At 33.6% G+C, this 14,387-nt stretch overlaps 1 protein-coding gene across 1 annotated transcript; it reads right to left on the bottom strand.

Annotated features, from left to right (window-relative positions):
• Positions 1-1,020: 1,020 nt before the first annotated feature.
• LOC123241178 (olfactory receptor 51F1-like) lies at positions 1,021-2,277 on the bottom strand. Its single transcript, XM_044668882.1, has 2 exons — positions 1,347-2,277; positions 1,021-1,094 (listed from the first exon to the last, which is right to left on the bottom strand). The coding sequence occupies exons 1-2, from the start codon at positions 2,275-2,277 to the stop codon at positions 1,021-1,023; spliced, it is 1,005 nt and encodes a 334-aa protein (XP_044524817.1).
• Between the last annotated feature and the right edge of the window lie 12,110 nt (positions 2,278-14,387).

Below are 14,387 nucleotides of genomic sequence, written 5' to 3'. Positions count from 1 at the left end.
ACAGAATAAAGAAATTTTGTGGAAGCAGAATCAATAAAATTTGATTGTGAAAAAAAGATATGCAGAATGACAATTATAGGGCAATAGGGCATGATGGAATTAAATGACTTTTTTTCTCTATGAATCAAGATCTAATTATGTATTTAGACAATGAAGAAGTCAGTTGAAAACGAAAAACTATATATTAGGATAGCAAAATGGTCAAATAGGCTTTGACTTGATGGGTGTGGATTGTGATCAAGCATATAAGAAGTAGGGAATCTTGAATTAGAAGGCAAGTTGGAATAAATGGCTTCTAAAGTTCCTTCCTTCTCTAAGTTTCTAAGACTAGGATCTTTATATATTAAAAATTAAAGTCATTTGGATGGGGGGGAAATACAATGAAATCAAATACTCTAGAGCAGTGATGGGCAAACTATGACTCAAGGGGCAGATATGAGCCCCCCGAAATGTTCTATCCAGCAGCACTACATTATTTCTAATCTGATGAATACAATGAGTAGGATACAACACGATGAAACCTTGAAAGAGTTGCCTTAGAAACAAACTGACAGATGAGCATTTCCTTTCCTTTGGCCCCCTCTTTAAAAAGTTTGCCCATCATTGCTCTAGAGTAACAGACTTTCAAAGTGTATGTAGAAAGCAACTTAATCAGAGGGAAAATGTTGGCACTTAAGATTTGGACAAATAACTATCTATTATGGTGGTTAGTATGTGTATATCTAGTATATCTAGTATGGTGGTTAGGGATAGCAATCAAAACTCTTGGCCAAAAGTTCTGTGGAATCCAAAAATAGATGGGAATTTCAAGAGAATTATAGATTCATAAATGAGCTGAAATGTCTAAAATAAAAATTGAGATAATTCTATTAGCATCTGAATTTTTCAGAGATTTATGGGATCATCACCTCTCTTTTAAGAATATTAGAAGTCTTTTCATTTCAAACAAGAGAGAATTAAAGGTCAGAAAAAGTTAGAGTTATTTTTATATTAAATTAAGACTCAACACAAATCTATCCATTATGTTACTATAGAAGTTAGGAATAGTTCCAATTGGGAGAAACTACAGAGAATCATATTTGTAATGGAGCTATCTAAAATATAAAGAGATTACCTAGGAGATTTTATTGCTCCCTGTGGCTGGCAAAGCTCAAAGTTAGAGCAGATGATCATCTGAAATGGATGTTCTAGATTCCTGAATTGAGTTTGGTTTGACTACATAATCCTCAAGATTCTCTTCAATTAAAAAATTAAACTATGAAAAAATAAAACTCTCAATGGATGAATTTTTCCTGTGTCTGTGTGGTTTGGAGATAGCAACTGTTAGATTCAGAGTCTTTTGGGACAAAAATTTTTGAGCAATGCTTTACGTATTTCTTTGGTCTTCACACTATAAATGATAGGGTTCATTACTGGGGGAATGAGTAGGTAAATATTGGAAATGAGTGTAGGCAGGTAGGGAGGAGCTTTTTTCCCAAATCTGTGGACAAAGGACAGGCTAACCAATGGAATGTAGAAGATAGCAACAGCAGTGATGTGGGAGATACAAGTGCTGAAGGCTTTCTTGCGTTCCTCTGGGGATGCAATGCTGAGGATGGAACGGATGATCAGAACATAGGAAATTAGGATTAATGTTGAGCCCACTCCAGCAACTAAGATGGTAGCAGTCAACCCAAATGCACTATTTATCTTGGTGTCTGAACATGACAGTTTCATAACATCAGGGTGGAAGCAATAGGAATGGCGGAGCACATGACTACGGCAGAAAGACAGGCGTCTAAGAAGCAGAATAAGGGGTATCAGGATTACTATTGCAATACTGACAATTGCCACTACAATTTGGGTGATTCTGCCATTTGTGAGGATGGTAGCATATCTCAGAGGGTTAGATATGGCCACAAAACGATCAAAGGCCATTGCCAAGAGTACTGAAGACTCTAAAATAGTGAATAGATGAATGAAGAACATCTGAGCCATGCAAGCATTAAAGCTGATCTCTCTGGCATTGAACCAGAATATTCTCAGCACAGTCACAAGTGTAGAAATGCACAATCCCAGGTCAGTGGTGGACAGCATGGAGAGGAAATAGTACATGGGCTCATGGAGACTTGGTTCAGTGATGATGACAAACAGGATCATGCCATTTCCAGAGAGGGCTGTTACATAAAGACAGAAAAAAGGGATAGATATCCAGGTATGGGAAGCTTCTAGTCCAGGAACACCCGTCAAAATGAAGGTCAGTGATGATAGTGAGGTGCTGTTATGGAAAGTTGACATGATGGGGTGAAGATGAATGTTTTCTTTAGGAGAAGTTAATATCCTGAAATGAAATATTTATGTTAACTAGATTATACTCTTCCTGAATCACTGCCTTGTTGTGACAGAGGGGATTGTATAGCTCGTTTAAACTGTCAGCTCTACCATGCAGTGTTACTCAAGATGGACAGGTCCTAATGAGGGGTTCTGACCAAAGGTCATCCTGGAGGAGGAAATGGAAAACCATTCCAGTATCTTTGCCAAGAAATCCTCATGAAGAGTCACAAGGGTTCAGACATGACTGAATGACTGAACAACAAAATAAGTGGAGTATAAATTCCCTCAGTTAATTCCCTGGGCTATTTCTTACTCTTCCTAGTAGCACCTCCTCTATCTTATATAGTACCTTGCATCTAGCTGTTTCTTGATAATTTTTAAAAAGTACTATTCTTAAAGGCAGTGTGGTGGTACAGTAGATAGATCAGTGGGATTTGAGTCAGGAAGTTCTTAGTTGAAATATGGATTCAGACATCTACTAGATGTGTGACCCTGGGCAAGACATTTAACTCATTTATTCATTTGTCTGAGAAGTTAGAACTTAGAGAAGTGCCTGGCACAAAGGAAGAAATAAAAAATTGCTTCCTATCAGGTATTATTATTCATATGAATTTTATTTCTTTTCCCCTGCCATATGCTGTAGTATTAATTTTCACTAATTGTGCTTTAGACAAGAGCAGGGATTGATTTATTTCCCAGGAATTGTGATCCAGTGGCACACAAAGAGGATGAGAAATTTGCTTCTTTTATCTAGCTTGCTGTGGTATACCCCTCCTCTTTGGAAGAAACATGATCCAAGAATATATCCTGGAGAGTTTCAGTCCACCTTGCCCCCTGGAATGGTATTCCTTGGTCCTAAATATTGGGTGAATTTCCTACAAAGGTTGGTTAAGGTACCATTTGTTGAGGTAGGAAACTTAATTCCCGACTATGGAGAAATATGGTTTTTCTGGAGGAGTCAGGTTGGTTGCATTTTTTGCCTCTTGACAGCTCTCTATTTTTGGATAAAGTATCTCACCTTTATGAATTTTGACTCATCTGAAAAACTAAAAGAAGCAACACACAAGATTATGGGTGATGTGCTGGTAGAAGCTGTATGAATTCCAGGTGTCATCATTATCACCATCACTCTGGATCTCCTCTTTGTTCTTTACACACAGTATTTCACCTCCCATCTCCATGCCTTTGCATTGGCCATCTTCCAAACTTGGAACAAATCTCTCCTTAGCTCTACCTTAAAGAATATCTCCTTGTGAGATGTTTCTCTGGCACCTTCCTTCATAAGAAGCCCTTCCTGATTTTCACAACTGATAATGCTCTCTTCTCATACTACTTTGAATTTAACTAGTATATATTCATATTTATGAGATTTATATTTACACTGTCTATATTTACAAATATACATTTTTTATATGTGTGTGTACTTAATTCATGTCTCGCTAATAGAACATAAACAAGTAGGGATGATTTCATTCATTTTACTTATGTCCCCAGTGCCTAGCACAGTGTCTGAAACATTGTAGGCATTTTAGAAATAATTGTTGATTAATTAATATTTTCTTATATTATCTTGAATAAAAGTGACAAAGAAGAGGCAGAAATGGCTTTGCTAAATATCAAAGATTTATTCAATGGAAGGAGAATCAGCTCCATAGATTTTAATTTCTCCATCCTCCAAAGGAAGAAAATTATATACCCTTACTATCATATTCCTCAGAAGTATCAAAGATATCCATTCTTTTAATTTATACTAATTATGAGAAAGATCCGAAAAGTTAAATACATTCAGCTCAGTAAGCAAAATAATAAAAATCATAATTCCTGAATTTAGATGATATTTCATAGTTATTTAAAACAACCATGTGAGTGTCCATGTAGCATGATGAGATTTTACAAATAACAACAGACATGATTTGCTGAAAGGTTAAAAGGTTGGTTCTAAAAGCTGTAATAAATTTTGACTCTTCTCCTTGTCCTTCTTTCTACTTCTCTCCTTCCCTTTCTTTCATTTTCTCTCTTTCTTTCTCTACCTTTTGGACTCTTTATCCATTTTTCTCTTCTTATATTAGTAAGGTCTATAGGTTTATGTTGATATATGTATATACATATTTATAACATGTTTATATAAACACATTTAGTATTGTATATGTACATGTATTATTATTTTTATTAATATTTCTAATATTTAACATGTCCCAAGAGACTATTCAATGTTTGAAGTATGTTATTCAATGTATGAAGTATATAATACTACGAATGAATACAAAAGATTTTGTTTGAAACGTCTCAAAACAGCAACCAAGTGAATGTCCTCTTTTTAGGCATTCTATTTAATAATCCAATGAAACCACCATTACTCTAGCAAATAAGATAACTAATGATAACCTTCTTACTTTAAATATGAGACACAAAATAAAATGTTACTTTGTTGTCAGATCTTCTTATTGACTATTAAAAGATGTTCTCCATACTCACCACTCACCTTATTCAGCAGGATTTTGACCATTTCACAAGGTCACATATTAGAATTTTGTCACCTTTCATGACATATAAGTAAATTTGCTTCAGAATTGGAGAGCAGGTTCCAAAATGGGTTGAATAATGGTATCATCACTGAAATAAACAAACAGATAAATAAGTGGATGAACAAAAGATTAAGTAAATAAAACTGATGGTAATGACATTGATAAAAATGTTTGTATCTGAACTTTCAATTTAATTGATGGGTGGAAGGAACTGATGGTTCAAATTTACTTCACCTATTAATATTGGCATCTTCTCAATAAGTATAGTTTTAGAGAAATATCTGGAATTACAAAGAGTCTAAGAAGTTTTCCTGTGTCCACACAGTCGTGGAGTGTCAGATGCAGAGATTCATAACTCCAAAGTTAGCCTCAGATACCTTATGTTCCATTGCCACAAAATAACAATAATAATTCATATTTATATGGTTTTCTAACATTTGTAAAGTCCTTCACATGTCTTATGCCATTTGATCCTCAAAGTAATCTTATTGGATAAGTACTGTGGATTTCTTGACTCCATTTTACAGAAGAAGAAACTTAGGCTCAGGATGCTAAATGACTTGACTGTGACCTCACAACTAATAAGTGAAGGAGGCATGATTGAAATTTTGTATTTTCTGTGACCTCAAAAGAAATTTTTTTTCACTATGCCAGTCATTCCAAAGGGGCAATTCCAAAGGATAATATTTATTTGAGTTTACACATTCTGAGGGAGTTGTTAAAAAAAAGTGGGCCTATTTAATTATAATAGTTTTTAATTAGAAATATAATCTAGAATTAATTAATTAAAACAAATAGCTTTAGAGTCTGATTTGTAGTCTTAAAAATTATTGAGGACACCCTTAAGAGCTTTGCTTTTTGTGTTATTTCTATCAATATTTACCTCATTAGAACTTAAAATGTTTATTATTATAAAAATATATTTGATATCATTGACCCTCCCTGAAAGGATCTCAGCAATTGCTAGGGTTCCCTGACCATTCTTTGAGAACTGCTGCTTTAGTTTCAGACAATTTATATGGCAAGAGATGCTTTATAGAATATTGAATTTGATGATGCATCCAAGGACTTTTCCATTCTTTTGATTCTATGATACTGAGACTATTGATAGCAGTGCAGTGTTCACTCCAAAGCAAAGGAGAGGATATCCCATTCCATTTTTAGCAGTTCTAATTGTTAGGAAACTCTTCCTTAGATTATTGCTGTCATAGAGTGGTTGTGAGGAAAAAGGTAATTAGATGTCAATCAAAATTTTAGTGAAGATTTTACATATTATTTTTTATATTGAGATTTCAACAGTATGTGGAATATTATGTAAAAAATTTCTTCTACCAATAAAAATTGGAAGTGGAAGGAATAAGTAATTATTAAGTGTCTACGATATATCAGAAACTGAATTAAACTCTTGTAAATATTATCTCATAACTTCAGAGGAAGCATGGTAGAGTAAAAAGAGGTCAGGTGATCTGGGTCCAGATTCTACTTCTGACTCATACTACATTTGTGACCAGGGTAAAGAAATTGATATCTTTAGATTTCGGCCTCTGATTGAAATTAACTCTGATTTAGAAATCAACCCCTCTTGACTTATGACCTCAAGAATTTTTTATTTCTCTCTCCTGGGACCAAGACAAATAAGAGTTTCTTGAGAGCATAATAATCATTTCCTGATCAATTACAAATATTGTCCAGCATGACCAAACTAAAAATAAAAAAAAGATGTGATAGAACTCCAGAAATGAGGTTTATACTTGAGTTAGAAAATGGATCTCAGGCAAGACCAGACTGAGAGTAGAATTTTCTTTAATAGTTTATCCTCTTTACTAGTCTTTTCCTGCCACAATAATAATAATAATAATAATAATAATAATAATAATAATAATAATAATAATAACAATAGGTTTTATATAATACTATTTACCGGTCATTATTCTAGGTGCTTTCTCAATATTATCTCATTTGATCTTCACAACAACCCTGAAAAGTTAAGTGCTAATTGTATCCCCATCACATTATCCACTGCATGATGTAGCTCTCACCACTTCTAAATCACCACAAGGAAGTTTCTGTATTTACAAAACCCATGCAGAGACAAGGGAATAAGGACCAGGAAAAGGGTTTTATCTGTTAATGATAAGGGTATGAAGATGAGATATAGGGAAATGGTTTAAGAATCAGTCAAAACTTGACAGATTTTCTTAAGATAAATATTTTATCTCATTTATGTATTAATCAGCAACACATTCATCAATATACATTAATAATAAAAGCTCGATACATGAAAGAATCTTAAAATTATAGGATATTAGCAGATAAGAGGACTGATTACTTACCTATAGATTTTTTGGAAAGTAAAGGAACCTATGAATAATTTAGAAGTGACTGAACATGTAAGAGGCTAGTATCTCAACCTTTACTGCCAAGAAATGTTTTCTTGTATCTAATTTAAATTTCTTTTGGTGTGATAAGAGTTCATCTGAAATATTATAGGACAAACAATTAAATTTGCAGGGCTGCATCTGAATATAGCTCCTTATTTTGGAAGACTCTAGAAAAAAGATTAAGAATTGGCCAATCCAAGTAGGAAAATAACTTGGAGGAGTAGTACTGGCTATTTGTTGGAAGATTATTTATATGGAACCAGGATTTTTAAGCCTAATGAAGTAGCAAATGGAGAGATCTGTTCCTATGGGAGAACTCTGTGAATTTGTCACATTTTAAGTCTCTCTGTCCCTGGAAGGATATTCTCTGGTGACTTATTGCGTGACTTTTTTCCTTTTTCTTTTCTATATAGCTATTCATGTGGAGGACAGAAGGCATGGGTCTTTAAATATTTCAGGAAATTGCCTCAGAAATGAAACTTTTAAGTGTGAATAGAATGTTTTCATATCACCGCATTTCACAGTTGGATTGTAACTTTGGGGCTAACTCATCAAATCTACATTTCAGCAAGAATTACCCCTACAACAACCATGAGATCCAATCTCCACCTGCCTTTCACTGATGGGGAATCCATTCTATCATTAGGCAACTCATTCTATTTTAGGACAGCTTTAATTATTTTTTAAATTCATTTTTAATTTTATTTTTTCTTTTATCAATTACATGTGATAAATTTCCACATAAGTTTTCCAAAGATATATGATCCAAATTGACTCCCTTCCTTCTTTCTTCCCCCCTCCCAGAGCTGGCAAACAATTCAATCTGGGTTATACATGTATTATCATACAAAACATATTTCCATAGTGTTCATTTTTGTAAGTGAATAATCTTACAAAACCAAAACTCCAAAGCACATTTCCAAAGAAAAAGTGAAAAATCTTATGCTTTCATTTTCAATCCTATGCCAACAGTTCTTTCTCTGAAGGTAGATAGCATTATTTTTCAAAAGTCCCTTAGAATTGTTTTGGATCATTGATTTGCTAATAGTAGCTAAGTCTATCACATTTAATCATTCTACAATATTGCTGTTACTGTATACAGTGTTTTCCTGGTACTGCTAATTTTACTCTGCATCAGTTCATTTAGGTCTTTCCAATTTTTTCTGAAATTATCCTGTTCCTCATTCCTTATAGCACAATAGTTTTCTATCAACATCATATATCACAATTTGTTTAGCCATTCCCCAATTGAGAAATATCTTTGATTTCCCATTCTTTGCTACCACAAAAAGAGGAGCTATAAATATTTTTGTATAAGCAGGTAACTCTTTGGGATACAGACCTAGTAGTATTATTACTGGATCAAAGGGTATGCATTGTTTTTATAGCCCTTTGAGCACAGTTGCAAATTGCCCAGTAGAATAGTTGGATCAGTTCCCAACTCCATCAGCAATGCATTAGAGTTCCAATTTTGCCACATCTTCCCCAACATTTATCATTTTCCTTTACTGCCACACTGGCCAAACTGAAAGGTGTGAAGTGGTACCTTATAGTTGTTTTAATTTGCATTTCTCTAATCAAAAGGGATTTAGAATGTTTTTTCTCATGATTATTGATTATTTGGTTTCTTCATCTGAAAACTGCCTATTCATATTTTTGGCCATCTGTTAATTGGGGAATGACATATTATAAGTTTGACTTTGTTCTTTACATATTTGAGAAATAAAACCTTTACCAAACAATTTTGTTATTAAAATTTGTTCCCATTTTATTATTTCCCTTCTAATCTTGGTTTCCTTTGTAGAAAACCTTTGAAACTTAATATAATAAAAAATATTCATTTTACATCTTGTAGTGTTCTCTATCTCTTGTTCTGTCATAAATTCTTCCTTTCTCCATAGATCTTCCAGGTAAAGTATTCTATGTTCCCCTAATTTACTTATAATATCATTCTTTATATTTAAATCATATACCCATTTTGACCTTATCTTGGTATGTAGAGTGTGAGTTATTGAACTAATCCTAATTTTTGCCATATTGTTTTCCAATTTTCCTAACAGTTTTTGTCAAATAGTGGGTTCTTATCCTCAAAAGCTGGAATTCTTGTGTATAATTATCATAAAATTCTAGATTTGTAAAAAATTTTCTTGTTTGAGAGTAATTTTAGGATAAGAAACTTGCTACCTCCTTGAATCAAGAAAGTGAATTGTTTGGAGAAGGCACAATAAAAAAGCCTGCAGAAATCACACACAGCACTGAAAGATCCAGAATGAACTTTGGGATGTAGTGAAATTGAATTATGGGGGATTGAATGCATTTATTTTGAATGTAAACTCTTATGTCAAAGGAGACTGCCCCCTAATTATTTTTTGTCAATACGCCTAGAAATCATTGGTTTTGTTTTCTTTCTCTTTCCTTTCCCTCTTATCCCCAAATTATTATAATTTCCCCTTAGAAACTGCAATAGTGTATGTACCTCTAGTTAAAATCTTTAGAGATATAAGTTGTTTATGTATGTACCTCTAGTTAAAATCTTTAGAGATATAAGTTGTTTATGTGTACTGATTCGTTGGGGAAACTAGGCATGTAAATCTGGGGAGATTTCTACATGCCCGCTTTCCAACTGAATCACAGGGGGGATTGTGTAATTAGGATTTGCTCCCCAGAACTCTAAATCCCTGCTTTTCATGTTCCCTCTCATGTTCCCTATGTGTTAACATAGGGAGGATATACATTTTGTGTAGCTCCACCCTCTTGCTCTCTTTCCCCCTGATTGTGACTGGGAAAGCAGGCTTTATGTCAGCCAGGAGAATCTACACAAGCGGGTTTACTTTTTGATAGATAATTTGGTTTGAATTTCTATTTCTTTTAGTTTATTTTCTTTCTACTTTAAGTGATTATTTATAAACTTTATAAAATTTAATACTAGGAGTAATTAGATATTAATTTAAATCTTACATTTGCATTTATTAAACACTAGATTGCTGAGGTCATTTACCCCTCGTCTATTCCATTGTTCTATTTCTTAGCCGAGTGATGGGCAAACTTCAGCTTGGATCTGGCCCTCAGGGAATAGTTTGCCCATCACTGTCTTAGCCAGTATGAGATTGTTTTTGATGATTACTACTTTATTGTACTGTTTAAGATCTGGTACTGCTAGTCTACCATCTTTCAGTTTTTTTCCATTAGTTCCCTTGATACTCCTTTTTTGTTGTTCTTTCGGATACATATTTTTAAAATTATTTTTCTTTTTCTTAAAACAGTTCTTTAATATTTTTATTGGTATGACATTAAATAAGTAAATTATTTTAGGTAAGTTTGCCAATATTATTATATTAGCTCAGCCTACCTATGAACAATTAATGTTTTTTTTCCAGTTATTTAGATCTAACTTTATTAGTGTGAAAATTATTTCATGATTGGGCTCATATAATTCCTGTGTTTGTCCTGGTGAATAGATTCCCAAGTATTTTATATTGTCTAGAGCAGTGATGGGCAAACTTTTTAAAGAGGGGGCCAAAGGAAAGGAAATTATCATCTGTCAGTCTGTTTCTAAGGCAACTCTTTTGAAGTTTCATTGTATTGTATCCTATTCATTGTATTCGTCAGATTAAGAATAATCTCTGGCAGTCAGATAGAACATTTCAGGTCCCCCCACCCCAAATCTGGCCTGTAGTTTGCCCATCACTGGTCTGGAGTGATTTTAATGGAATTTCTCTTTATAACTCTTGATATTGAGTTTTGCTGGAAATATATAGTAATCCTGATTTTATAATATGGTTTTATTTTGTAGACTGCAACTTTACTAGAGTTATTAATCATTTCAATCAGTGCTTTAGTTGATTCCCTAGGATTCTCTAAGTATATCATCATATATTCTATAAAGAGTGATACTTTAGTTTCCTCATTGCCTACTATAACTCCTTCAATTCCTTTTTCCTTCTCTTATTGCTAAAGCTAGATAATGGTGATCCTTACTTCACTCCCAATTTTCTTGGGAAAACTTCTAACTTTTCCCTGTTGAAGATGATATTTGCTGATTTTTAGATAGATATACTTATGATTTTAAGGAAAGATCTTTTTATTCCTATGATTTTTAGTGTTTTTAACAGGAATGGGTATTGGACTTTGTTGAAGGCTCTTTTGCATCCATTGAGATAATCATGGTTTCTGTCAGTTTGATTATTGATATGGTCAGTTATGATGATAGTTTTCCTAATATTCAGACTTGCATTCCTGGAATTAATCCTTCCTGGTCACTGTGAATAATCCTTGTGATATGTTGCTGTAGTCTCTTTGCTAATATTTTATTTAAAACTTTTGCATTGATGCTCATTAAAGAAATTGGTCTATAATTGTCCTTTTCTGTTTCTGGTCTTCCTGGCTTGGGTATCAGCACCATAGTTGTGTCATGAAAAGAATTTGGTAGGACTCCTTCTTTGTTTATTTTGCCAAAAAATTTCTATGATATTGGGAGTAATTGTTTTTTTAAGTGTCTGATAGAATTCACTTGTGAATCTATTTGGCCCTGGGTTTTTTTTTTAGGGAGTTCATTGATGGCTTATTAACTTTCTTTTTCTGAGATGGTATCATTTAAGTATTCTATTTTCTCTTTTGTTATTCTAGGTAATTTTCTTTTTTTGTTATCTTAGGCAATTTTTGTAAATACTCATTCAGTTAAGCAAATTTGTCAGATTAATTGTCATATAATTGGATAAAATAGCTCCTAATGATTGCTTTAATTTCCTCTTTATTGGTGGTGAATTCACCCCTTTCATTTTTGATACTGGTTATTTTATTCTCTTCTTTCTTTTCTTAAATTAAATTGCACAATGTTCTATTTTATTTGTGCTTTTTTAAATAGAACCAACTTCTAATCTTATTTATTAGTTCAGCACGGGAAGCATGAAAACTCGTGACAATTGGCACAGCCTGTACAAGTTATGGACCCTGAATAGCAGATGACAGAAGGATGGTAATTCCACTCAGTTTCCCCTATGTGACTCTTTTCTCTCTAACATTCCCTTTTACTAGAATTATTGTAATTAGTAGCCTTACTCAGCCCCAGGGAAACACAGAAAAACAATACAGACTAATGGTAAAGCCATGCACAGACCCCTCAAAAACCCCTAAGTAAACCCCGCATTTATATGTTATAATACAGAAACATCCCCTGAAATAATTCCTACAACAAACCAGCAAAAAATGAGTTAATATTAAAGCTTCTAAAATCCCCAGCAAAAATGTACTTGGCCTGAATTTGCTCCCAAACTCCCACTGAACAAGGAAGCAGAATGTTACAAGGAAAACAGGGGAATGATAAATTAGCACAAAGTCACCGTTCCATAACTCCATTCTTATTAACCCTATAGCATAAAGAACAGTAAACTTACCTTTGAAAAATGGTGAAAAATGAAAAACTGTAATTGAAATAATATTTGGACCAAGTTGATATTATTGTATCTTTTTTTATGTACTTGTATAATCTGCTAGCGTAACAATCTTCTTGATTAATTGTATGTCTGAATAGGATAAAGTAAGATCATACTTGATTTAATTAGTTAAAAATATAGTTAACTATTATGTTTGGCTAGGATATGATGTTCTGTGCCTTAAGGATGACTGAAAATAATAAGTTCCAACTAAGCCATTCTATAATGAATAATTCTTGACAGACTTGCTTCTTTGTTTAATTTTAGTAGGATAATTAGAAAATGTCAACCATATGATATTACAATATAGTAAGAGTTACTGTGTGACTTAATTCATTATCTTTAAGAAAAAAATGTATGGGAAAATCATGCTGAACTCTGTGTGAGATCATAAGAAAAAAGGTATAAAAATAAAGATCAGCAGATAGCATCAAAGAACAGCCTCTGCAACTTCACAGGCTATCTGGCTGTTTTTCATTTGTGTAGGTCACACTGTTCCCACCTTTCAAGAGTTCAGCCTGGCAAAAAGCAGGCTTTTCACAGTTCAAAACTTCCTTTACTTTCAATTTTATTAATATCTCTTTTGAGTTTTAGGATTTCTAATTTAGCCTTTAATTTGAGACCTTTAATTAGTTCTTTTTCTATTTTTCCAAGTGCAAGTCCAATTCATTGATCTGCCTTTTCTCTATTTTATTGATATAAACATTCAGGGATATAAATTGGCACCTGAGTACTGCTTACTGCTTTGGATATATATCCCTTTGGTTTTGACATGTTGTTTCCTCATTGTCATTCTCTTTAATGAACAGTGATTGTTTCTATTATTTGCTCTTTGACCCACCCATTTTAAATTAGTTTCCAATTCATTTTTAATATGACTTTCCATGAACCCTTAGTGATTAAATTTTTATTGCATTTTGATCTGAAAAAGTTACATTTTTATGCCCTAGTACAAGGTAAATTTTTGCATATGTACCATATACAGCTGAAAAGGTATATTCCTTTTTATTCCTCTTCAGTTTTCTCCATATATCTATTAACTTCAACTTTTCTAAATATTCATTCACTTCCTTTGCTTCTTTCTTTTTTTTTAACATTTATTAATATTCATTTTTAACATGGTTACATGATTCATGCTCCACCTTTCCCCTTCAACCCCCCGCCCCCGCACCTCCCCCACCCTTGGCCGATGCGCGTTTCCACTAGTTTTGTCATGTGTCCTTGAACAAGACAAATTTCCAAATTGTTGGTAGTTGCATTGGTGTGGTAGTTTCGAGTCTACACCCTCAGTCATGTCCACCCCGACCCATGCGTTCAAGCAGTTGTTTTTCTTATATGTTTCCTCTCCTGCAGTCCTTCCTCTGAATGTGGGTAGCGTCTTTACCATAAATCCCTCAGAATTGTCCTGGGTCATTATATTGCTGCTGGTACAGAGGTCCATTACATTCAATTTTACCACAGTATATCAGTCTCTGTGTATAGAGTTCTTCTGGCTCTGCTCCTTTCGCTCTGCATCAGTTCCCGGAGGTCTCTCCAGTTCGCCTGGAATTCCTCCAGTTTATTATTCCTTTTAGCACAATAGTATTCCATCACCCACATATACCACAGTTTGTTCAGCCATTCCCCAATTGAAGGACATACCCTCCTTTTCCAATTTGTTGCCACCACAAAAAGCGCAGCTATGAATATTTTCGTACACGTCTGTTTATCTATGATCTCTTTGGGGTACAAACCCA

Source organism: Gracilinanus agilis, chromosome 3 (assembly GCF_016433145.1).
Source record: "Gracilinanus agilis isolate LMUSP501 chromosome 3, AgileGrace, whole genome shotgun sequence".
NCBI classification, from domain to species: Eukaryota; Metazoa; Chordata; class Mammalia; order Didelphimorphia; family Didelphidae; genus Gracilinanus; species Gracilinanus agilis.
This window is presented reverse-complemented; position numbering and strand designations above follow the sequence as displayed.

Coding starts and splice junctions, on each gene's coding strand:
- LOC123241178 (XM_044668882.1), bottom strand. CDS start 2,277: ATGTCAACTTTCCATAACAGCACCTCACTATCATCACTGACCTTCATT. Junction 1,095..1,346: donor AGCATTGCTCAAAAATTTTT/GTCCCAAAAGAC, acceptor TTTATATTTTAG/ATAGCTCCATTACAAATATG.